This window comes from Coloeus monedula, assembly GCF_965178545.1.
Source record: "Coloeus monedula genome assembly, chromosome: 6".
In the NCBI taxonomy this organism is placed as follows: Eukaryota; Metazoa; Chordata; class Aves; order Passeriformes; family Corvidae; genus Coloeus; species Coloeus monedula.
In genome coordinates, this window is record NC_138786.1 from 16,668,217 (window position 1) to 16,686,748 (window position 18,532).

Genomic DNA, 18,532 nt, shown 5'->3' on the forward strand with positions numbered 1-18,532 from the left:
AGTACTGACTTTATTTGCATTTCCTATTTTTTTTCCAGCCTGTAAAAGTCAGAGTCAGGAGGCTCAGGAATATCTGGATGAACTGAAGCTGGCAGTGGCCTGGAATAGAGTCGACATTGCTAAAAGCGAAATATTCAATGGTGACGTGGAGTGGAAGGTACCAGGTTTTTTTGCCTTAGAGGACACTTGGTGTATAATGCAATGTGTACAGGACACTGGAGCATCCCAAAAGGTGGCTTCAGTTTTTAACACTACCTGCACACTCTACTGAGAGATTGGGCAGCAGTAGTTTGCTTTCTGAGGCTGTTTGTCTTTTTGGTCCCCTATAAGATAATGCTTAAAGACAGAGGAATAGCTCAGTGGTCATCATCTCTTTCTTGAGCTCTTTGAGACCAACAATCTTTCTTCCCTTCTGTATAGACCTTTAGAGCAAACAGACCAAAGCTTACAAAGCACAAGAAGCAGGCAGATGTTACTGTTAGAAGGTGGCATGGAGAATGGTGGGTACCAGTGTGGTGGGTACCTCACATCAAGTCCTACAGCATGCAGTTTGTGTTGGTGTTTTAACATTAATGATGGCATGGACATTTTGTCAGAGGGAAATGAAGAGCCTTCCACCTCTTTCTCACTGTACTCACTGTTGACTGGTGGAAGACAAAACGTGCATGTCCTTGTGTTAAATCCTACCTCTCTCATCACCCATCCATGATTACCTCCAAAAATTTCTTTTTTTGTTTTGTTTTTTTTCCCCTTCATCAATCTAGTCCTGTGACCTGGAGGAAGTGATGATGGATGCTCTGGTCAATGACAAACCAGAATTTGTAAAATTATTTATTGACAATGGGGCAAACATAAATGAATTCCTGACCTACAGTCGTCTGCAGAGACTCTACTGTTCCATTTCTCAGAAATGTCTCCTCTATGAACTTCTCCTGAAGAAACATGAAGAAAGCAAACTGACCTTGGCAGGGCTCACTGGTCAGCAGCAAAACGAGCAGAAGGAGGTGTGCCCCCTCTTCACTCTCAGTGAGGTCTCTAGAGTTCTCAAGGACTTTCTTCATGATGCATGCAAAGGTTTCTATCAAGAGCTCAGGCATGGAGGCAAGAAGAAATCTGTGAGTCACAACTTTGCATTGTAGTTCTGCTCCCCTCCAACTCAGAATCTGAACAATTTTAAGTAGGTCTAGCCTTTGGGGTGGGGCAGGGAACAGATTCAGTGAAAGATGTATGAAAGAAATACGAAGTAATAAGATTTACATTTACTAAGGAGTAATTAGACATAAAAATAGCGGTCTGCATTTCTCACACAGAACTTCAAGCAGAAAGTACTTGAAAGGCAGGATTTTCTAGGAGAAAGAAAAGCAGGCAATGGATGTTTTCAATCCCAGGTCTGAAAATGATGATCTTTGTACATGAAACTATTCTCAGATTTACACTCTGTATGAGTAGACTGGATATTCAGTAATATGCAGTATCTGATATTTGCCCTTAGATCATTATAGTCTTGTTATTGAGTGACAGAACACATAGCAAGAGATAGGAACAATTGTGTGAAGTGGCCCTGGAAAGCACACTGGCCAACATATGACAAGGACAATATGTGATGGGGGGAATGGAATGTCTATAATCCACAGTGGTACAATGGCTACATCATCATTTTTGCATTTTGACAGTGTATTTAACATTAAAACTCCTAAGTACCAAAATTCTTGCAAAAGCATTGAAAATAATTTTGGGCACAAGGTTTCAAAACAAAGACGTATAAAGAAATTTCATTAAGGTTTAGTTTAAGACAAACTAAACAATTAAGGCTTTTGGTATTTGCCAAGTTCTAATTTCACCTTAAAACGGTTAAAACTGTAAGCTAATTTTAAAAATGTTATTCAAGACATTAAATAACTTTTGCTTTGATAAAGCCTAGCTAAATTAATTAGTAGTATGCAAAGTTAAGTTTGAATCTACTCAGGATTTCTTCGTTCACAAGGACAGACAACTTGAGACTATACCTCTGAAATCACTAAGCAGACTCCAGACTTACAAATTTGCCAGAAATAAAAAGTTGCCCCCAAAATCTCACTTCACTTTACTGGCATTTGGCAGCAAGTCAGCTAAAGACTGGTGCTGTAGATAAGGCCCAATTCAGATATGAGATCCTTCTGCCTACCAGCTTTTTCCATTTTAAAGCTTCTTCCCATGGCTGCTTCCCAACAGAGGCTGAATCCCATTATCATTGGCAACAGAAAGAGCCTCACAGTACTGGGATACCACTGTCACTGCTGCCAAACTGTGTGTCGTTTTTCAAGTTAGGAACTAGTGGTTACAAAGACAGATGAGAATTTTAGGATATCTTTGTCTCCTGCAAGGCTTTCAGGGCAATTTAGTTGATTCAACAGCTCACCACAATCTGAAGAAGCACCCCCCCACATCCCCCAAAAGTGGCATTAAAATAAATTTGAACAGAATCCCATAATTTCAATTATAAAAGATATATTCTCATAGAAACCTGTTTAATTAAAAATAAATCCGCTCTGGCTGCTTCTAACCAACACAATAGATACAAAGGCACTTTTAAAATATACTTAAAACTCAGAATTTGACCTAAGTGGCTACACTTCCTCTGGACAATTTTTTTATCAAGTGTTAAAGGAATAAGCAGTGTTCTACTTAAACTGCTCCCTGCATGAGGGAAAGGTTTCTCAAAGGAAAGACTAAAAAGGGGTATTGATGTACTCTATTCTTGTCGTGTACAGGGCCTTGGCAAGATTTATTTCTGATGAAATAAAATGCCCTTTGTTCCCTTTTCTCTGAAGCCGTGTCCTTTGTGGCAGTCAAGCAGAGTCTGATATAATTGAAGGCAAGCTCAGATTAGTTAATCACAGGTTTGTCTTGTCTGATATTACACACCAGTGCTGAAACCCAAGCCTTAATAAAGTCAATGAAAACTTCAGCATTGGCTTCAACGGAGTCACTGTTGCATCCAGAATGTTCTCACACATATTGGGTTATATCGGGGACACAAGGATCCTTTAACTCAGTACAGAATGAGCCAATTACCTTTTAGTCCTACAGAAAAGAAAAGTCAAAGAAATATGAAGTAGCTGGCGAGGCCGAGAGTAGCTTAGATCACGTCATTTTCATGGAACGAGACTGCAAATCAGGTTTTAAACTCTACAAACCATATTTCAGGATAAAACGAACACCAAGCGATTACCTGGGCCCTTGGACATGAACCAGAAAAGCGAAAATCCTTGGAGGGATTTATTTGTATGGGCAGTACTTCAAAACCGGCACAAGATGGCAAACTATTTCTGGGCTATGGTAAGCTCCGAGCTGCAGCTGCTTCAGGTGAAGTATTGGCATATTTCAAGTTTACGAGATGTTTTTTTGCTCAGCCTTGCAGCTCAGATGACAGATAGGTTTGTTTCCAAAACACGAGAGGTGGCATTTATAGGGCCTTTCATCTCTGCGTGGCTCCTGCCCGCGGGGGCCGGGGGGAGAGCAGGAGCAGGTGTAAATCAGCCCGGGCTGAAGCTCCGCTCCCTGCCCTCCCCTCGCTGCTCCCGATGACTCACAGCTCCCAGGCGCAGCGTTTGTGCCTCCTACAATCGCCAATTGTTTGGCTCCGAGCGTGACGGGAGGCAAGACGGAGCAATGAAGCATCTTTAGCTTACGTGCTCGACGCGTAGCGAGCAGCATTGCGCTGTCCGGGGCTGAGCTTCGAGCTGGCATAATCGGCTCCTGTTTCACAACCCAGCCCTGTCCCCTGCATCTGGGAGCCCCCCTGCCCCCACAGAGACAGCCAGCTCTCAGGCTCCATCCCTGACCGCCCCGAGGAGTGCATCTGGCCCGGGGGGAGCCCCGGGGAGGGACGAGCCGCAGCACGGCTCCGCAGGCTGTGAGTGGGGGGTGTGTGCGTACGGACACATCGGCACCTTGCAGGGCCCGTGTTTGTGCAGCCCCGTGACCGCAAGGCACGTCCCTGCTCTGGGCCCTTGTTGTGCCTCTGCCAGCTGTGCTCCCTCCTTTCTCCTACATCTCCGTGCAGGGGCGCAGCACAGCCATGCCGGAGGTGTCTCGACACGGTGAGACTGTGTTGCTCTATTTCCACAGCACATTATTCTCCTTCCAGTCTTTGGCCCCAGATCAGGCCCCTCTAAGAGACTGGACGCAGAAGTCTCCAGCCTTACAAGGCACAAGAACTACCGATAAAGAATCATAGAATAGTTTGGGTTGGAAGTGACCTTAAAGATCATCCAGCTCTAATCCCCCTGCGATGGGCCGGTACACCCCCCACTAGACAGGTTTGCTCAGTGCCCCACCCAGCCTGGCCTCGAACACTCCCAGGGATGGGGCATCCACAATATGTGGGTTTAATTCTCAAATATCATCAAAGCTATCATTTAGATCAGCATTTTGGAGTTTCAAAGCTGTATTCGAGGGAGGATTTTTCTTAACAGGGAAGACGCGCACGAACTTTTTGTTGTTGCTGTTAGATGTGTTGCATAGTGGAGTCTTCCCCCGTTCAGAAATGCCCTCCAGTGGAGGGTAACAGCAGCACCCCTTTCAATTCTACAGGGTCAGGAGGGTGTAGCTTCAGCTCTGGCAGCCTGCAAGATCCTTAAAGAGATGTCCCGCCTGGAGACGAAAGCAGCCTGTATCGTGAAAGAGGCCAAGTATGAGCAGCTCGCTGTTGGTAAGTAATGGCACTTTTTGAATGGCATTGAAACTTTAAGAAGGAACTGCCATTGGAAGGCAAGCAAGTGAAAAAAATACTGTTTCAGTTGTAAAAGGTCAGCTGTCATGAATAATTTAACAGCCTTGCAGCACAGGCAGTCCCAAACATTCAGATACAGCAGAAAGATTTAAAACCCACTCGTTTTGGAAAAATCAGTGTTCCAAGACTGGCCCCCTGGGTTGCATGGAAACTTTCCTGCTGCTTGTTGGTATTTTAATTGTCTGATCTTAGTACGAGGTATGTTAGAGTGATGTGGAAGATGGAATAACCAAAACACTTCCAGGCTCACAGCAGCCTGCTTTCCCTGCAATATCAAGCTTGCTCTGTAAGGGCCACTAGAGCAACAAGTTTTAAGTTTTGTCATTGCTGCTAAAAATAATTTGAGATTACCTCACCCAGAAGAGGGCCAAGTGCACAGCAAACTGCAGCGAGGCTCAGACTGGTTTCGCAGCAGACAAGCCGCCCCTCCCTACAGCAGTCAGATCCCGGCATCTGCAATGCTGGAATGCCGAACCTCTCCCCTTTGCTTGGTCTAGAAACAGATGTCTGCACACAAGCTTCTCTGCTGATCTGACTTCAGTTCAATCCATACCTTCACTGATGTGAGGAGAGGGCTTTAAAATGCACCCCACATGGAAACAAACGCAGAGGCTCCTCTCCCTTTGGAGATAGTTCATCAAGCAGCTGAAGGCTACATTATTTACACACTGATCACATTTTGTTGCTACATTATTTACACACTGATCACATTTTCCCTTCTTCTCACAGGGCCATTATTATTTACAAAAATTAAAAATCAGGTTCTCATATATTCACAGGGCTCAAATAATTCAGTCAATGGAATTATGGGACCTAATCCAATACACAGAAGTTCTGCTTATTGGCTTTGAGAAATATTAGATCAGATCCTCAGTTTTAATTCCTGGCCTGGATTATGTAAAGCAGACTTTCTTTAAGAATGATAAATACCATATCAACTAGAAAAGATGTCTGTATATCATGTTATTTTAAGTGCACTTGATCCTTTCACCCAGCCTCACAGTGTAACAAGGTGTAGGCTGGCTTTGGAAAGGTACTGAGATAATCAAGTGAATCAGTAGAATGGAACAGACACAAGAAGTCAGATCTTGTCTAATGAGAATATTTTTTTTTTTTTTGGACTGTTTAAATTTATCCTAGTTTCTAAGCTCCAGGACCAGTTTCTCTGGAAACAACTACGCCATAACACTCCACCAAGCCTAATGTTATTTTATGTCCAGTAGCTCTGTCTTAAAATGAAGGATTTGTTGTCTACAAGACAAAGCTGAGCTGCTCATCTTCTTTAGTCTGTTCAGGAGAGCGAGGACAGCATGACAACTCATCCTTCAAAGTCTAAGAGGATCACCCAAGAGATACATTTTTTTGTCTGTGTTTCCTTCTTATGGCAGAATTGTTTAGTGAATGCTACTACAACAGTGAGGAGAGAGCATTTGCTCTGTTGGTGAGGAAAAATCAGCACTGGAGCAAAACCACATGCCTTCAGCTGGCCACAGAAGCAGATGCAAAGTCTTTCTTTGCACATGATGGTGTCCAGGTAAGTTTTACATGTCCCCAGGGCCTTAAGTTGGACACAGGAGAGGATAGCACAGGAACTGAACAGCCCCATGAAATGTATTCCCCTGAGAGCCATTCTTCAGAGAAAGGACTCTTCTCTCCCCCTAGCAACAGACGAAGAGGACATTATACCATGTCCTTGCCAAAGCAGCCCAGCTCCCCCTTTCCCCACCCTCTCATCCAGCTGGCACACAGACCAGTGTGCTGAGGAGAAGGTTTAGCCTTAATCCATCATGTGCTTTTTGCTTTTTATTCCTTCCTTGCTCAAAGAGAAGCATCAGAAAAGCACTGTAAATCTGCCTGGGGCTAAATGAAGCTGCTCCAAGATGCAGGACAACTCCTTGTTCAGATTCAAGAGAGAGCTCACTGATAAAAGTTAAATGAAATTACTATTCAGCTTTGCTCTCACAACCTGAGTTCTCTCCGCATACACAAAGCTAAATTAAGAATGATGCTACTTTTATCTCCCAGTGCCTGACTTGGGCTTCCTTAATACTGCAGATGTTGTTTAATTCCATTTGGCTTGCTGTTCTTTCCACTGGTCTCTGCATAACTCCTTGCATACTCAACATCTGCAGAAGGACACACAGAGAACCTGTTTGCTCTGAAGGTGTGAGGTTTCCAGAGCTTTCACTGTCTTAGGAGTCACTGAACATAGGTGCACTTCATCTGCAAGTACGTTTTTGTGATATCAAAGCCATCTCTTCTCTTCTTGACTTGCAGGCCTTCCTGACAAAAATCTGGTGGGGAGACATGTCTACAAGCACACAGATCCTCAAGTTAATCTGTGGATTCTGGTGTCCTTTCCTAATCTACACTAATTTAATATCATTCAGGTACAAACATAGCTAGTTGGGGCAAGCGGTAAGTAAGTGATGGAAAATAGGCCATAAAAAAATATTCAGACTCAAAATTTCTCCCTGAAGTGATTAAAACAGTAACATCACCTAATATCACCTAACCAAATCAGTTTTCTATGGGGCTGAGGGATTTGTGTGTCCTGTGCTAGTGCCTGTTGCCACACTTAAAAGATCAATGCCACGGTTTCAGAGAGATCATTCTATTTTGCACAATCCCCAGAAAAGCCTATTGGAATTCTGTCAGCTCCAGATTCTACACAACAATGTGTAGAATTTCTTCAGCTGTAGCACCATTTGTTTCTAGATTTGGAGATGCCAGGCTCAAACTTCAGTATCCTGTCCAAGGAAAACAGCCATCACGAAGCAGTGTTATCAGCCACAAGCCTTAATAACCATAAGTCAAGCTTAAAAACATAGAACTGACATTAAATGATCAATCAGAATCAGTTAAGACTTTCAAATTCAGTGCCTTACAACCTTGGGTTTTCTTGAAAAAAAACCCATGCACAATAAATCCCAACAAAACGGAACAAAAAACCCCACACCACAAAAACCAACAAAATTAAAAAAAATTAAAATAAACAGAAAAGAAAAAAAAAAGAGCAGCCAAGCTGCTCAGACGGTCATAAAAACTGAAGATCTGAAACTTTAGGAAAACCTCATAACATCCATAGAATCGTATACAAATCATCAGAATTGGCAATATGAAATGACATGTTATTATGAAATACATGTTTCTTAACTCTTAAACTACATAAAAAGCAAGAGGAAGACTTGTTTGGCAATGCTGACTTAAGATTTTCCTTCTGCCAGTATCACCAAAGATGACTTTCTGGCTGCCAGATTCACAAATTCATTCAATGTGGCATTTCAGCAAAGTTTTCATGGAAAGGTTTAAATTATTATATATAAAGTAATCCTTTCCAAATTTCCTTTTTTTTGCCTCCTTTCCCTGGAAATGCAAGAACTGACACGTCCCCTACTGCTTCTGGCATTTCTCCTCTTAATTGCTACTAAGAGTAACTAGGAATAGAGCATTGGGCTCAGTTTTCTAAGACTGAGTGAGGGATTTATTTCTGCTCAAATCATAAGCAGTTTGAGGAAACTGAGCATCCTGCTCCATTTTTGTGAGGCATGCCAATAACCACTTCTCTGAATTTTGTGGGTGACTTCAGGCTCCTCCTTTAAAATAAACAGAATTTGTAAAGACAAAACCCAACAATTTTGCATTTTTTGGTAGCTCCCCAGCAGATCAGGTCCAAGATAAATACATCCTAGCAGTTCTGTATCAATGCCAATTTAGGAATGAAAAATGGCTAAGCATCATCTTTGAACTAATGCATTTATTTCCTTACAGTGAGGAAACACAATCAGAGAATGAGCCAGAGCCATTTAGAGAGCTGGACAGTTTGGATTCAGAGAGGACTCTGTTTTTATCCAAGGAAAAAGATGGGTAAGTTTAAAACCATCAGTTAATGTCACTTTTATGGCAATAGTGAAAGAACAGGACACTTCTTGTGGATTAGTGACCAGTTAATGATCTAAGGAGCAGCTGAAGAGCAAGAAAGTCATTACTCCTCAGGAAGTGCTGTGCCCTCTGATTACTGCTGTTGTTGCTCTCTTAAAGGAATATAGAAAATAAACAGGGATATAGCATTGCTTTAAGGAGACACCACTTAACTTTTTCTGAGCAGGTAATTTCTACAGACCAAGGAATTTACTTGGGAATCAAATAGGAGTTCCTGACATTCCCATCAGCTCATGATGACCGATGAACACTGGATTTTAGGAAGTTATCAGATTACTGAGCTGAGCAGAAAGAAGGTTCTCAGCAAAACCTTACATCACTGCATACTTTCCTACAATGGTGCACTTGCACCCATCAGTACCAGGGAGTTTTATGTTAAGTCAGCTTCTCATGCTCCTAATTTATATTTTAACAGACGAGCCCTGGGGAACCTTATGAGTTAGAGGGAGCACCACGCAAATGGATAATGGAGCAGAAAGGTTTTGTCAGTTACTTGTGGTCAATCACAGATCTGTGATTCAGAACAGAATCCCCCCCTACACCTCTACCACACACTCATCACCAAAACCTGGGAGACCACAAGGACTTAAGTCAGGATAAGTAGACTTTTGATTGGCACAAAGTCCTCTTAGTGGCTAAATTGTGCTAAATAGCCACTTAGCTTTTCCACGATTTAAAGAGAACTTCAGAATATGTGACCAGTGGTAGAGAGGAAGCATCATCTGCAGTATGAAGTCCTGGACCAAGTCAGAGTTATTAGGTTCTATTTTTACCTCTGGCATTTAACTGCTGGTATATTGGAGAAAATCATTAGTTCTTCTCTCTCCCCCCCTAACCTATAAAATAGGTGTAAAAGCATCTGCCTCTTGGGAGCTATTTGTAAGCAATATCATAAAGCACTTCCTGAGTGCAGCATGGTTTGGTCATTACATTGTGTGTTCCAATTGCTATTATCCTAGCAATTTATTTTAACAAAGAGGCTCTCTCCCTCCCAGATCTATTTCAGCATCTTACAGTAAAGCTGCAATTATCTGTTTATGATATTAGCCTGTTACCATGGGAATGTATCTCATGATGTCATAAATTGAGAGGTAGTACAGAATCAGGCATATAGAAAAGATTGGCCGTGAAGAGAACTTTTTCCTTGTAACAAATGTATTTAATAATTAGCAAGATCGTCAGAGGAAATTAAAAACTAGTAAAGAGTCATTGTTTATTTTCTGTGAGGTGAAATTGAAAACATACCCTAGTGTGCACATCCTTTGTCGGAGATCACACTTCTCAGAGTCAGAATCACAGAATTAAAGATCCAATAACATCTGTAGCTCACACAGGAAAGCATTTTATGTGGAAACAAATCCTCACACAAAGATCAAATTGCTATCAAACTTGCATTTTATGCACAGGATAATTTCCATTGCCAATAGATACCACTTCATGTTCCAAAACACAGCAAAACAGCTGTAGATGTACAGGTCAAATTTACCTTCTGTTACCAAAATACTTGTGTCATTCCACGACACTCAAAGACTATGGCAGTACATAATTTATGAGGTCAACTCTTTTTGCTAAAAGGCTTCTATATTGCCTTTTTTTTTTTTTTTTTTTTTTGCAACTTAGCTCTAATTTAATCACAAAGGGCAAGATGCCAGTTCTGCAAAGGAGTAAGGTATTCTTCAGTAGGTCTATCAGATTCCAGCAAGGATAATCAAGAATCACAGGCTTAGTATGATCCAGCACTTAAGAGAGTGGGTCAGAAGTTTAAAGTCACAGCAACAACAAGAACTTCCACAGACAAACACTGCAAGAAAATTTTAGAGTCAAAATAATTAAGAGCTGACTCACAAAAATTCATTGGCCATTTTCTTTTCTTTGCTATTATTTAGGTTTATAAAGAGCAATTACCCTTCCCCCTCCCCTTTCCTTGTGCATTTGCACTCCATGCGGGAACCCAATGAAATTACAAATAAAATTAATACAACTTAACTGAAATAACAAAAATGTGCACATAATTTTGATGTGACTTTGTTTTTCAAAACCTTTTTTTTTTGGTTTTAAATATTTCTGCTATGGTAATGTGATTGCTCTGACTTCTGCAGCCTTCCCCCTTGGCCAGCCCCAGCATCTGCCTGTTACTATCTTACAAGAAGCTTTATATAGAATAATATTGAGCCTATTCCCATGAACTAATTTTAGGAGATTGTCACCAAGTATGTATTCTTTTTGGTTTGCAGAGGAAATGACACATTGGAAAAACAGAACCCTTCTGCAAACACAGCATGGGTGACATTCATGTTTACCCGGTGGAGAAAATTCTGGAGTGCCCCTGTAACTGTATTTATGGGGAATGTTATAATGTACTTTGCTTTTCTCTTTCTATTTACTTATGTCCTTTTACTGGACTTTAAACCACCTCCACCTCAGGGTCCATCTGTTAAAGAAATTGTACTCTACTTCTGGGTGTTTACCCTTGTCTTGGAAGAGATCCGACAGGTGAGTAACCTGCATCACCTTAAAAACAACACAGTAAAACCTGCAGCAATATTTTCAATAGATTTACAATCTGTATAACTGGACAAGCTTGGAGATTTCAAGTGTCAGGTGCACAGGTGAACAACACAGAACTTACCTTATCCAAAACATCTCACCTCTCTCTCCCAGAGCAAGCTCTTCCTCCACCATATAAACCTACAACTCTTCTTCTGTTTTCCCATCCTACTCCAGCCTTAGCCAAGTAAGTGGGCTGCTAGCATTCAGATATTCTTCGCTTTGTAAAGTCCCACTCTGGTTTCACTCCCCAGAACTAGATCCTCCCACCACAAATAGTGTAAGTTGGAAGTTATATTCTACACCTGGAAACATAGCAGACAGCTCTACATCCTTTTAGGAGATTCTTCCCTGCTGGGGACTGTTTAAAAAAACCACAAGTAAATGAATTCAGGTTATTTGTGCCTTTTCCTAAAATACTTTTCAACTCAAAATATTAGCAGATCTCTTTTGGGTTTTCTTTTCTTAAAAAAAAGCAACCAAACAAAACCACCAACCCCCAAAACCCCTTCTCCATTAGTCTCCCATTACTGGTTTTGGAATGCCCTCAGTTTAAAAACTGAAATAATAACAGTGGTGTAAGTGTGCTGCCAACTGTGGATGCATAAAGCTCTTCTCTTTAGGCACAAAAAAAAAGCAGTTACAATCATTTGCTCTGGAAGAACTTGTAGGCATTCATTACTTAAGCAACAGAGACAAGGAAGTTTGTCACAATGTATTTGAAATTATGCAGCAAGGCCATAACCAGAGGATGACATGGAAAACATCTGGATCAAAGAACATTTCATTACAACCTGTAAAACATGAAGACTGCCAGGCTAAAACCCAATTAAGAAAGCCAACTCCCTGCCTACAAGATCAAATGTGCCTTTACTGACAATTCCAGTGCACAAATGCCAAATCTGCTCATGCTGTTTAGATAGCAATGCCTAGAAACTGAACTCTGACTGGAAGCTGCATTAACAGCTCCAATGCTGACAAAAATCACAGAATGCTTGTGCTGGAAGGGACTTTAAAAGTCATCTAGTTCCAAGCCCCTGCCATGCACAGCTTTCCCCGGGCCAGGTTGCTCAAAGCCCCACCCAATCTGGCCTTGAACTCTTCCAGGGATGTGGCATCCACAACTTCACTGGGCAACCTGTTCCAGTGCCTCACAACCCTCACAGTGAGGAATTTCTTCTGTAAAAATTTTAAATCAGGCCTCAAAAATTCCACAAAAATAAAGATTTCTTTTTTCTCTTTTATCTAACTTTTGTGTTTTAAAATGGTAAACTGAGCTTATGTTTTCAAGCTTTCTTTTTTTCTTTCTTATACTAGGAATTTGTTTTTTCTCTTTGCAACGAGACAGAAAAAGGAAACAGGTATTATGTTAAAACTCAGAAGGTAATAGTGAAAGTGGAGACAGATCAATACCAATGATTATTTCTCTTTTTCAGAGTTTCTATACAGAGGAAGACACAAATTTAATGAAAAAATTTAAACTGTATGTGGAGGATAACTGGAATAAATGTGATATGGTGACCATCTTTCTCTTCATAATTGGGGTAACCTGCAGGTATATATTTACTCCATGTGAAGTGGTCAGCATCAGTAGAAAGGGCTATGTGCATCAACTGACAGCTGAGTTTCACGTGCTTGAGAAGACAGGCTCTAACATTCATTTTTACAAGCTTTGAGACATGTTTCTGCAGTAGGAGCCTCTAAAATTCCATGGAAATCATGAAAGTTGCTCCAGAGACCAAAAAAAGACATATTGGTATATTCAAACACATGTACTGAAAAGCTCTGCTTTTTTAATTTGTTTTTGGAAATCCCTTTTACTCAAGGTATCTTTTTTTTTTTTTTTTAATTTGTTAATAAATCTCCTTGAAGCCAAGAGAGAGAAAACAGTGTTCCTCCATCTTTTGGCTATTTCTCATCACTGTACAGCCATTAGCAGTACTTGTTGAGAGCTGATATTTCATTCCATGTGTTCTGCAGGATGCTGAACTCAACTTTTCAAGCTGGCCGTACAATACTCGCCATTGATTTTATGGTGTTTACACTTAGACTTATCCATATTTTTGCAATTCACAAACAACTTGGACCAAAGATCATAATCGTGGAAAGGATGGTAAGTGTGCAGTCTGTCTCAGATAAACACGTGTGCCTTCTAACAAGTGGAGAGTAGGAAATCTTGTCTTTAGAAAGGAAATAACTTTATAATCTGTCTTTATTTTTACATTTTTAAGGCTTGTCATTTTGCATATTCCTGCATTTTATTATAAGATGCAATGTTTGAAATAGATCCTTCCAAAGAGCTCTGTAGTGCATTAAGTTGGTCCCAATTTAATAATCCCTGTACCTCACCTAATAATTTATCCTCAGATCTGGCACATGAAGAGCAGTCTTTGCCTTTACTGCTATTCCTCCTACTTCCTAAGCTGTGTGCATCCAGGGCAAAGACCTCAGGCAGACAACAGGCCACATACAGAAGAGCTGGGCTTCCAATGAATGACTTGGGGAAACAAATTGCGGTTTTTGCAGCAAGTGCAGAAAAAAAAAAAATCAGTGAAAAAAGATAGCTACAAGTTTCCTACATGAGCTACTCTTACTTGTACATTTTGGCTCCAGTTACAATGAAAACATATCAATACTTTGTGAGCAGATGTTGGAAGATGTTGATAAAATATTTTTATTTATTACTGCTCTCCTGCAGGAAATGAGACATTGGGATTACAGTTACTGTGCTTGGGTATGTGTTGGTATGTCGAAATAGCTTTTTATTTAGGCAAGTTAATCCTCTAGGTCTATTAGCCCATGCTAACTGATTAATAGAGTTCATCAAATTGTTATTACTATTACAGAATCTACAAATATTTGATTTGTGACTCACAGCAGAACTCAGTAAAAGCTCTACAGTCTAAACAAGCGTATCCATTGAATAAACATAACTACCAAGCTATTTGGATTTGTCTACAAATGCAATAACTGGAACTCTAACATGACATTTGGTTGGACTAGCAAAAGGGTAAATGGCAAATAAATATTTGTTCTTGTTCGTTATCTAGCTTATGGCATTAGCAAACTTCTATTGTAAGAGCACAAGTCAGATGTACAGCTCCTTACCCTTCCTTTGCTGCATGCCAAGCCAAACCAGGGCCTTGGACAAGTACTACCTGTGACCACTCTGCTGGCACCTGATGTCCTGCAAGATAACACAAGGACTGGGAAGATGCAAAGAAGAATATAAACAGCAGCCTAGACAAAAGCCTAACACAGGACCTTTCATCTTCCCCCCACCCAAGCCAACACAATGCCTCAGCTTTGGTAGTTCAGTGCTGAACCTCGCATCAAATGAAGGAACAGGGAAGGTCACTTCAGTAAATGGAACCTGCTTGAAAGGTTCGAGGCGGTTCAAGCAGGACCATCTCCCTTACTTAACAGAGAAGCAATCCCAGATGGCCTCTTACTTTCTTTCTCCTTTATAGCCTTGCTACAGAGTTGCTGAAACTGGTCTGGTAACCACTAAAATGCCAGAACAATGCCAGAACAATGCTCATTCCCAGAACAGTGCTCATTCCCAAAGAGACTGCAGCCTGAAAAAAAAATACTTCCAGACTTGTCATCGCTCTCCCATCACCATGATACCCTTACAGCCCTGCAGCATTCCTAAATTTTAGATCATTCAGAAAACAAAACAGATTGATGAAAGTCAGACATCAGCTCTGTCTTGCCTGGCTTAGAGATGATGTTTCTTATCAGAACTCCAAGTAACATCCTGCAGGTCTGAAATGCTTATGCTTTTGGGTAACTGTACAATCCAATAATCTAATTGAAATGAATCTACAGTCCCTAATGAACTCTGTCAGATTAGATGGGGAGAGGATGAAGTGTTCCTCTTCCACCAGGGAAAAATTATTGCACTTGAAATGCATATTAGATTTTTTTTTTTTTAAGTAAGTGTTTTAGGATTCAATTACTTCTGCTTCTGTAGAGAAACACAATGTTTAAAAGCAGGAAGCCCCGAAAAGAATCCTTCAGATGCATCACTTAGCTTGAAAACTGAAGACAGAAGCAACCTGATCCTTGCAGTCTTCAGTGCCTGCTGTATTAGTGGCTCAGTATTCATCAATGAGCACTGACTGCTAGCAGGATTCTCTGCTGCAGCAGAACTCTTGTAATTCACAGTAAAGCAGGCCATGGTACTGAGATATCTCACAGAAAATATGCACTTAAAAGGAGCAATGAGAGTTGCTTAAAAGATAAAATGTGTATCATTTTTAAATGTTTAATGATTGGAAAGCAAGATTTTAATTTAAATTGTGCCTTTATCTAAATGAACTACCAAAGAAGAGTGCTTACTAGAGGGCCAAGGACAATATGGTAACAGCAAGGTCAGGCAAGGAATTCTGTGCATGGAGCTATATCCTATTCCACCTCCTTTAACCTAAACAAGCTTGTAAAGAGACAGAATTATTTGAGCCATATTCATACAGAAAGACTACTGTTCCTTGACTATGCAATCACAGTCACTACCCCTCCTTTTCTCCCCTCCCCCTCTCTTTTGTAGATGAAGGATGTTTTTTTCTTTCTATTTTTCTTGAGCGTGTGGCTCATTGCCTACGGTGTGACAACCCAAGCTCTGCTTCATCCCGATGACAGCCGAGTGGAATGGATATTCAGAAGGGTTCTTTATCGTCCCTACCTTCAGATATTTGGCCAGATTCCACTGGATGAAATAGACAGTGAGGAAATTTCTTTCTCCCTAACTTGGCCATTTTTGAATGCACACGTCTGATTAGAGTGTGGAATTCCTTCCAAGTATTTCCCTTTTTTTGTTTTTTTAAATCTTTGTCCTATGGGCCAAAGCTTACACGTTACTATCACACAAATAGTGTATTTGCAAAGAGAATGGGCATTGTGGAGTTACGTTAGAGCATAAGGGCTGGCCCTATTTAGATAAGCTCTCAGAAACACTCACACAAGGATTTGGTTTTAAAGGCTGGCATACCTGCTTTCACTTCAACTCATTTCCGTTCAGTTGAGCCTAGACCTTGTGTAAACTCAAATAATAAATCACAGCTCCTCCATACATTTTGGCAGTAGTTTAATGTGACAGTGTTAAAGCAGTACCACTCTGCCCATAAGCAAACACATTTTTTAGAATAAATACTACTCTAGAGCATTTATTTACTCTGGAGATAAGCAATTACTAGCTTTATTTGATTTGGGCAGCTTTATGTGCAGCATTGCAAACAAATCAACATAAAAATAATCACAGGACACCAAAATAATTAGACATAAAAGTTCAAAGGCAATGTTTCTGATAGGTAAGCAGGTAAAATATAGAATAGGTCTCCTCCCAAAGAAGTCTGAAGTAACACCACAGCATTTAGCCGGAGAAAACAGTGCTAAATGTCAGTGGCAATAATGAAGTGGGATTCAAACTCAGAGTAATATAAAATGGAACCAAAAAACGTGCCATAGACACAAACAAACCAGTAAGCATTCTCTCATGTTCACTCTGCTTAATAATAATAAAAAAACACCTCTTAGAAAAGCCAAAAAAGCCTGAATGACACATGAGAGAGGAGAGTGATTCATGTCCATTTTAAATGCCTGTGGTGTAAGCCTGCACAGCACAATCAATCACCCTTACTTCCATTAAAGTAATTGGAAAGAAACAAGTATCTCTGGAATAGGATTCAACTCATTTGCCAAAAAGTCAGATGTAGCACTCCCTAGAAAGGTGTGTTTCTCTCCTTTGAAACTCCAGTGGGTGTATCCACCTGGGTAAATAACCGGTTAAAAGAAACAGAGAAAAAAAAAGAACCAATTACATGGGCAACTTCCAGAAGGGATTAATTTGTCCTAGTGCCCTCTGGGGCTTAATTCTGTTTAACATCTTCATGAAATACATGAAAAGGGAGAGGGGTAATGAGGAGGACAAAATTTGCTGACAAAACTACATCACTGGGCCGCAAAGACAAAAACTGACACCTAAGAGAGGCAGAGGAGCCTCATGAGTGCTGAATCATCAAATGATATTCGGCGTAGATAAGTACAAGGTAGTGCCCTTGATGAAAGCAATCCCAGCTTGGTGAGCTTTGATATAACCGTGTGCTCTAATGAAAGTAACCATGGGGTTATCTGTGGCACTGGGGAAAAGGATTATTAGGGAAAAAATGGAGGAAAAAAAAGTAAATATCATTATGCTACTCTAAACTTGTGGGTTTAATTCATAGCTGGAGACAGAATACAGAACTAGACCTGTCTGATGCAGCAGAACCAGCTGTTCTTCCTAACCTCCATTACAAGCTCAGACACACAAAGCACTTTAAATTTAGAACGAGGAACCCCATTCCCAGTTTTTACTGAGTTTTCTCCCTAACCCACACACCAGGCATGAGGACACAAGAATGTGGGGGAACTCAGAGGTGGTTTGATTTTGAGAACTCAAAACTAGTCATGAAAGGATACAGCCCTTTCAATACAATCCCTTTTTGGTGAACATTACCACAAAGCCAGCTGTGACAGCCATCCTGACTCTGAATGAGCAGCCAAGTTGTGGAGGTCTGCAGTGTCCTAGGGCTGCAAATATCTTGCACAACAATGCAATGTCTTTTCAGGTACACAATCGTGCACATGATTATACTTTCACAAAATCAAATAAAGAAACATGGCATTAGGATTTCTCATAACTATTCTTTTCCTTCTCCATCTTCCTTCGCAGCATCACGAACGTATCCCAGGAACTGCACGTTTAACCCACTGCAGATCCTGCAGCAGAACACCCCATCCTGCCCTAACAGCTATGCCAACTGGCTCGTCATACTCCTGCTGGTCATCTTCCTACTCGTCACAAATGTCCTCCTTATGAACCTCCTGATTGCTATGTTCAGGCAAGAGTGATTTCACTAAGTATCACGACAGAGGCTGCAAAGGTTTAAGTGGATGCCCACATTTCCTACCTCACTGCTGGCTATTCCTTTTGGAATACACTTGTAATTTTCCTAATGAATATTACTTGGGGACTGATAGGCAGAACTCTGTGATTATATAGCTCTTAAGTTCTCATCATCTTTACTCTAGCCACATTGGAGACAAGGAGAAAAGGAGCCTCTTTTACTGCTAAAAATTCAATTAAACATGCACAGAAGGGTCTGAGGCCCTGGCTGCGCTGCATCACAAATCTGCAGGCACACAGCAGCCATAAACTTGGCAGACTTTACAGTGGATGATTTGCACATCAGGGAAATGCTTGTTGTCAACACAGCTAATAATGAT

The 18,532-nt window shown here is 40.8% G+C and overlaps 1 protein-coding gene across 1 annotated transcript in view; it reads left to right on the forward strand.

Annotated features, from left to right (window-relative positions):
• Positions 1-18,532, forward strand: part of TRPM5 (transient receptor potential cation channel subfamily M member 5) — a gene marked incomplete at its 5' end in the record, with an annotated part of 37,981 nt that overhangs the window by 12,261 nt on the left and 7,188 nt on the right. Inside the window, 12 exons of the mRNA XM_082284271.1 lie at positions 39-157; positions 765-1,115; positions 3,187-3,318; positions 4,576-4,693; positions 6,163-6,308; positions 7,052-7,164; positions 8,546-8,641; positions 10,951-11,209; positions 12,700-12,818; positions 13,244-13,376; positions 15,816-15,990; positions 17,979-18,153. Coding sequence (XP_082140397.1) covers positions 39-157; positions 765-1,115; positions 3,187-3,318; positions 4,576-4,693; positions 6,163-6,308; positions 7,052-7,164; positions 8,546-8,641; positions 10,951-11,209; positions 12,700-12,818; positions 13,244-13,376; positions 15,816-15,990; positions 17,979-18,153 — 1,936 coding nt within the window. The remainder of the gene's footprint in view (positions 1-38; positions 158-764; positions 1,116-3,186; positions 3,319-4,575; positions 4,694-6,162; positions 6,309-7,051; positions 7,165-8,545; positions 8,642-10,950; positions 11,210-12,699; positions 12,819-13,243; positions 13,377-15,815; positions 15,991-17,978; positions 18,154-18,532) is intronic.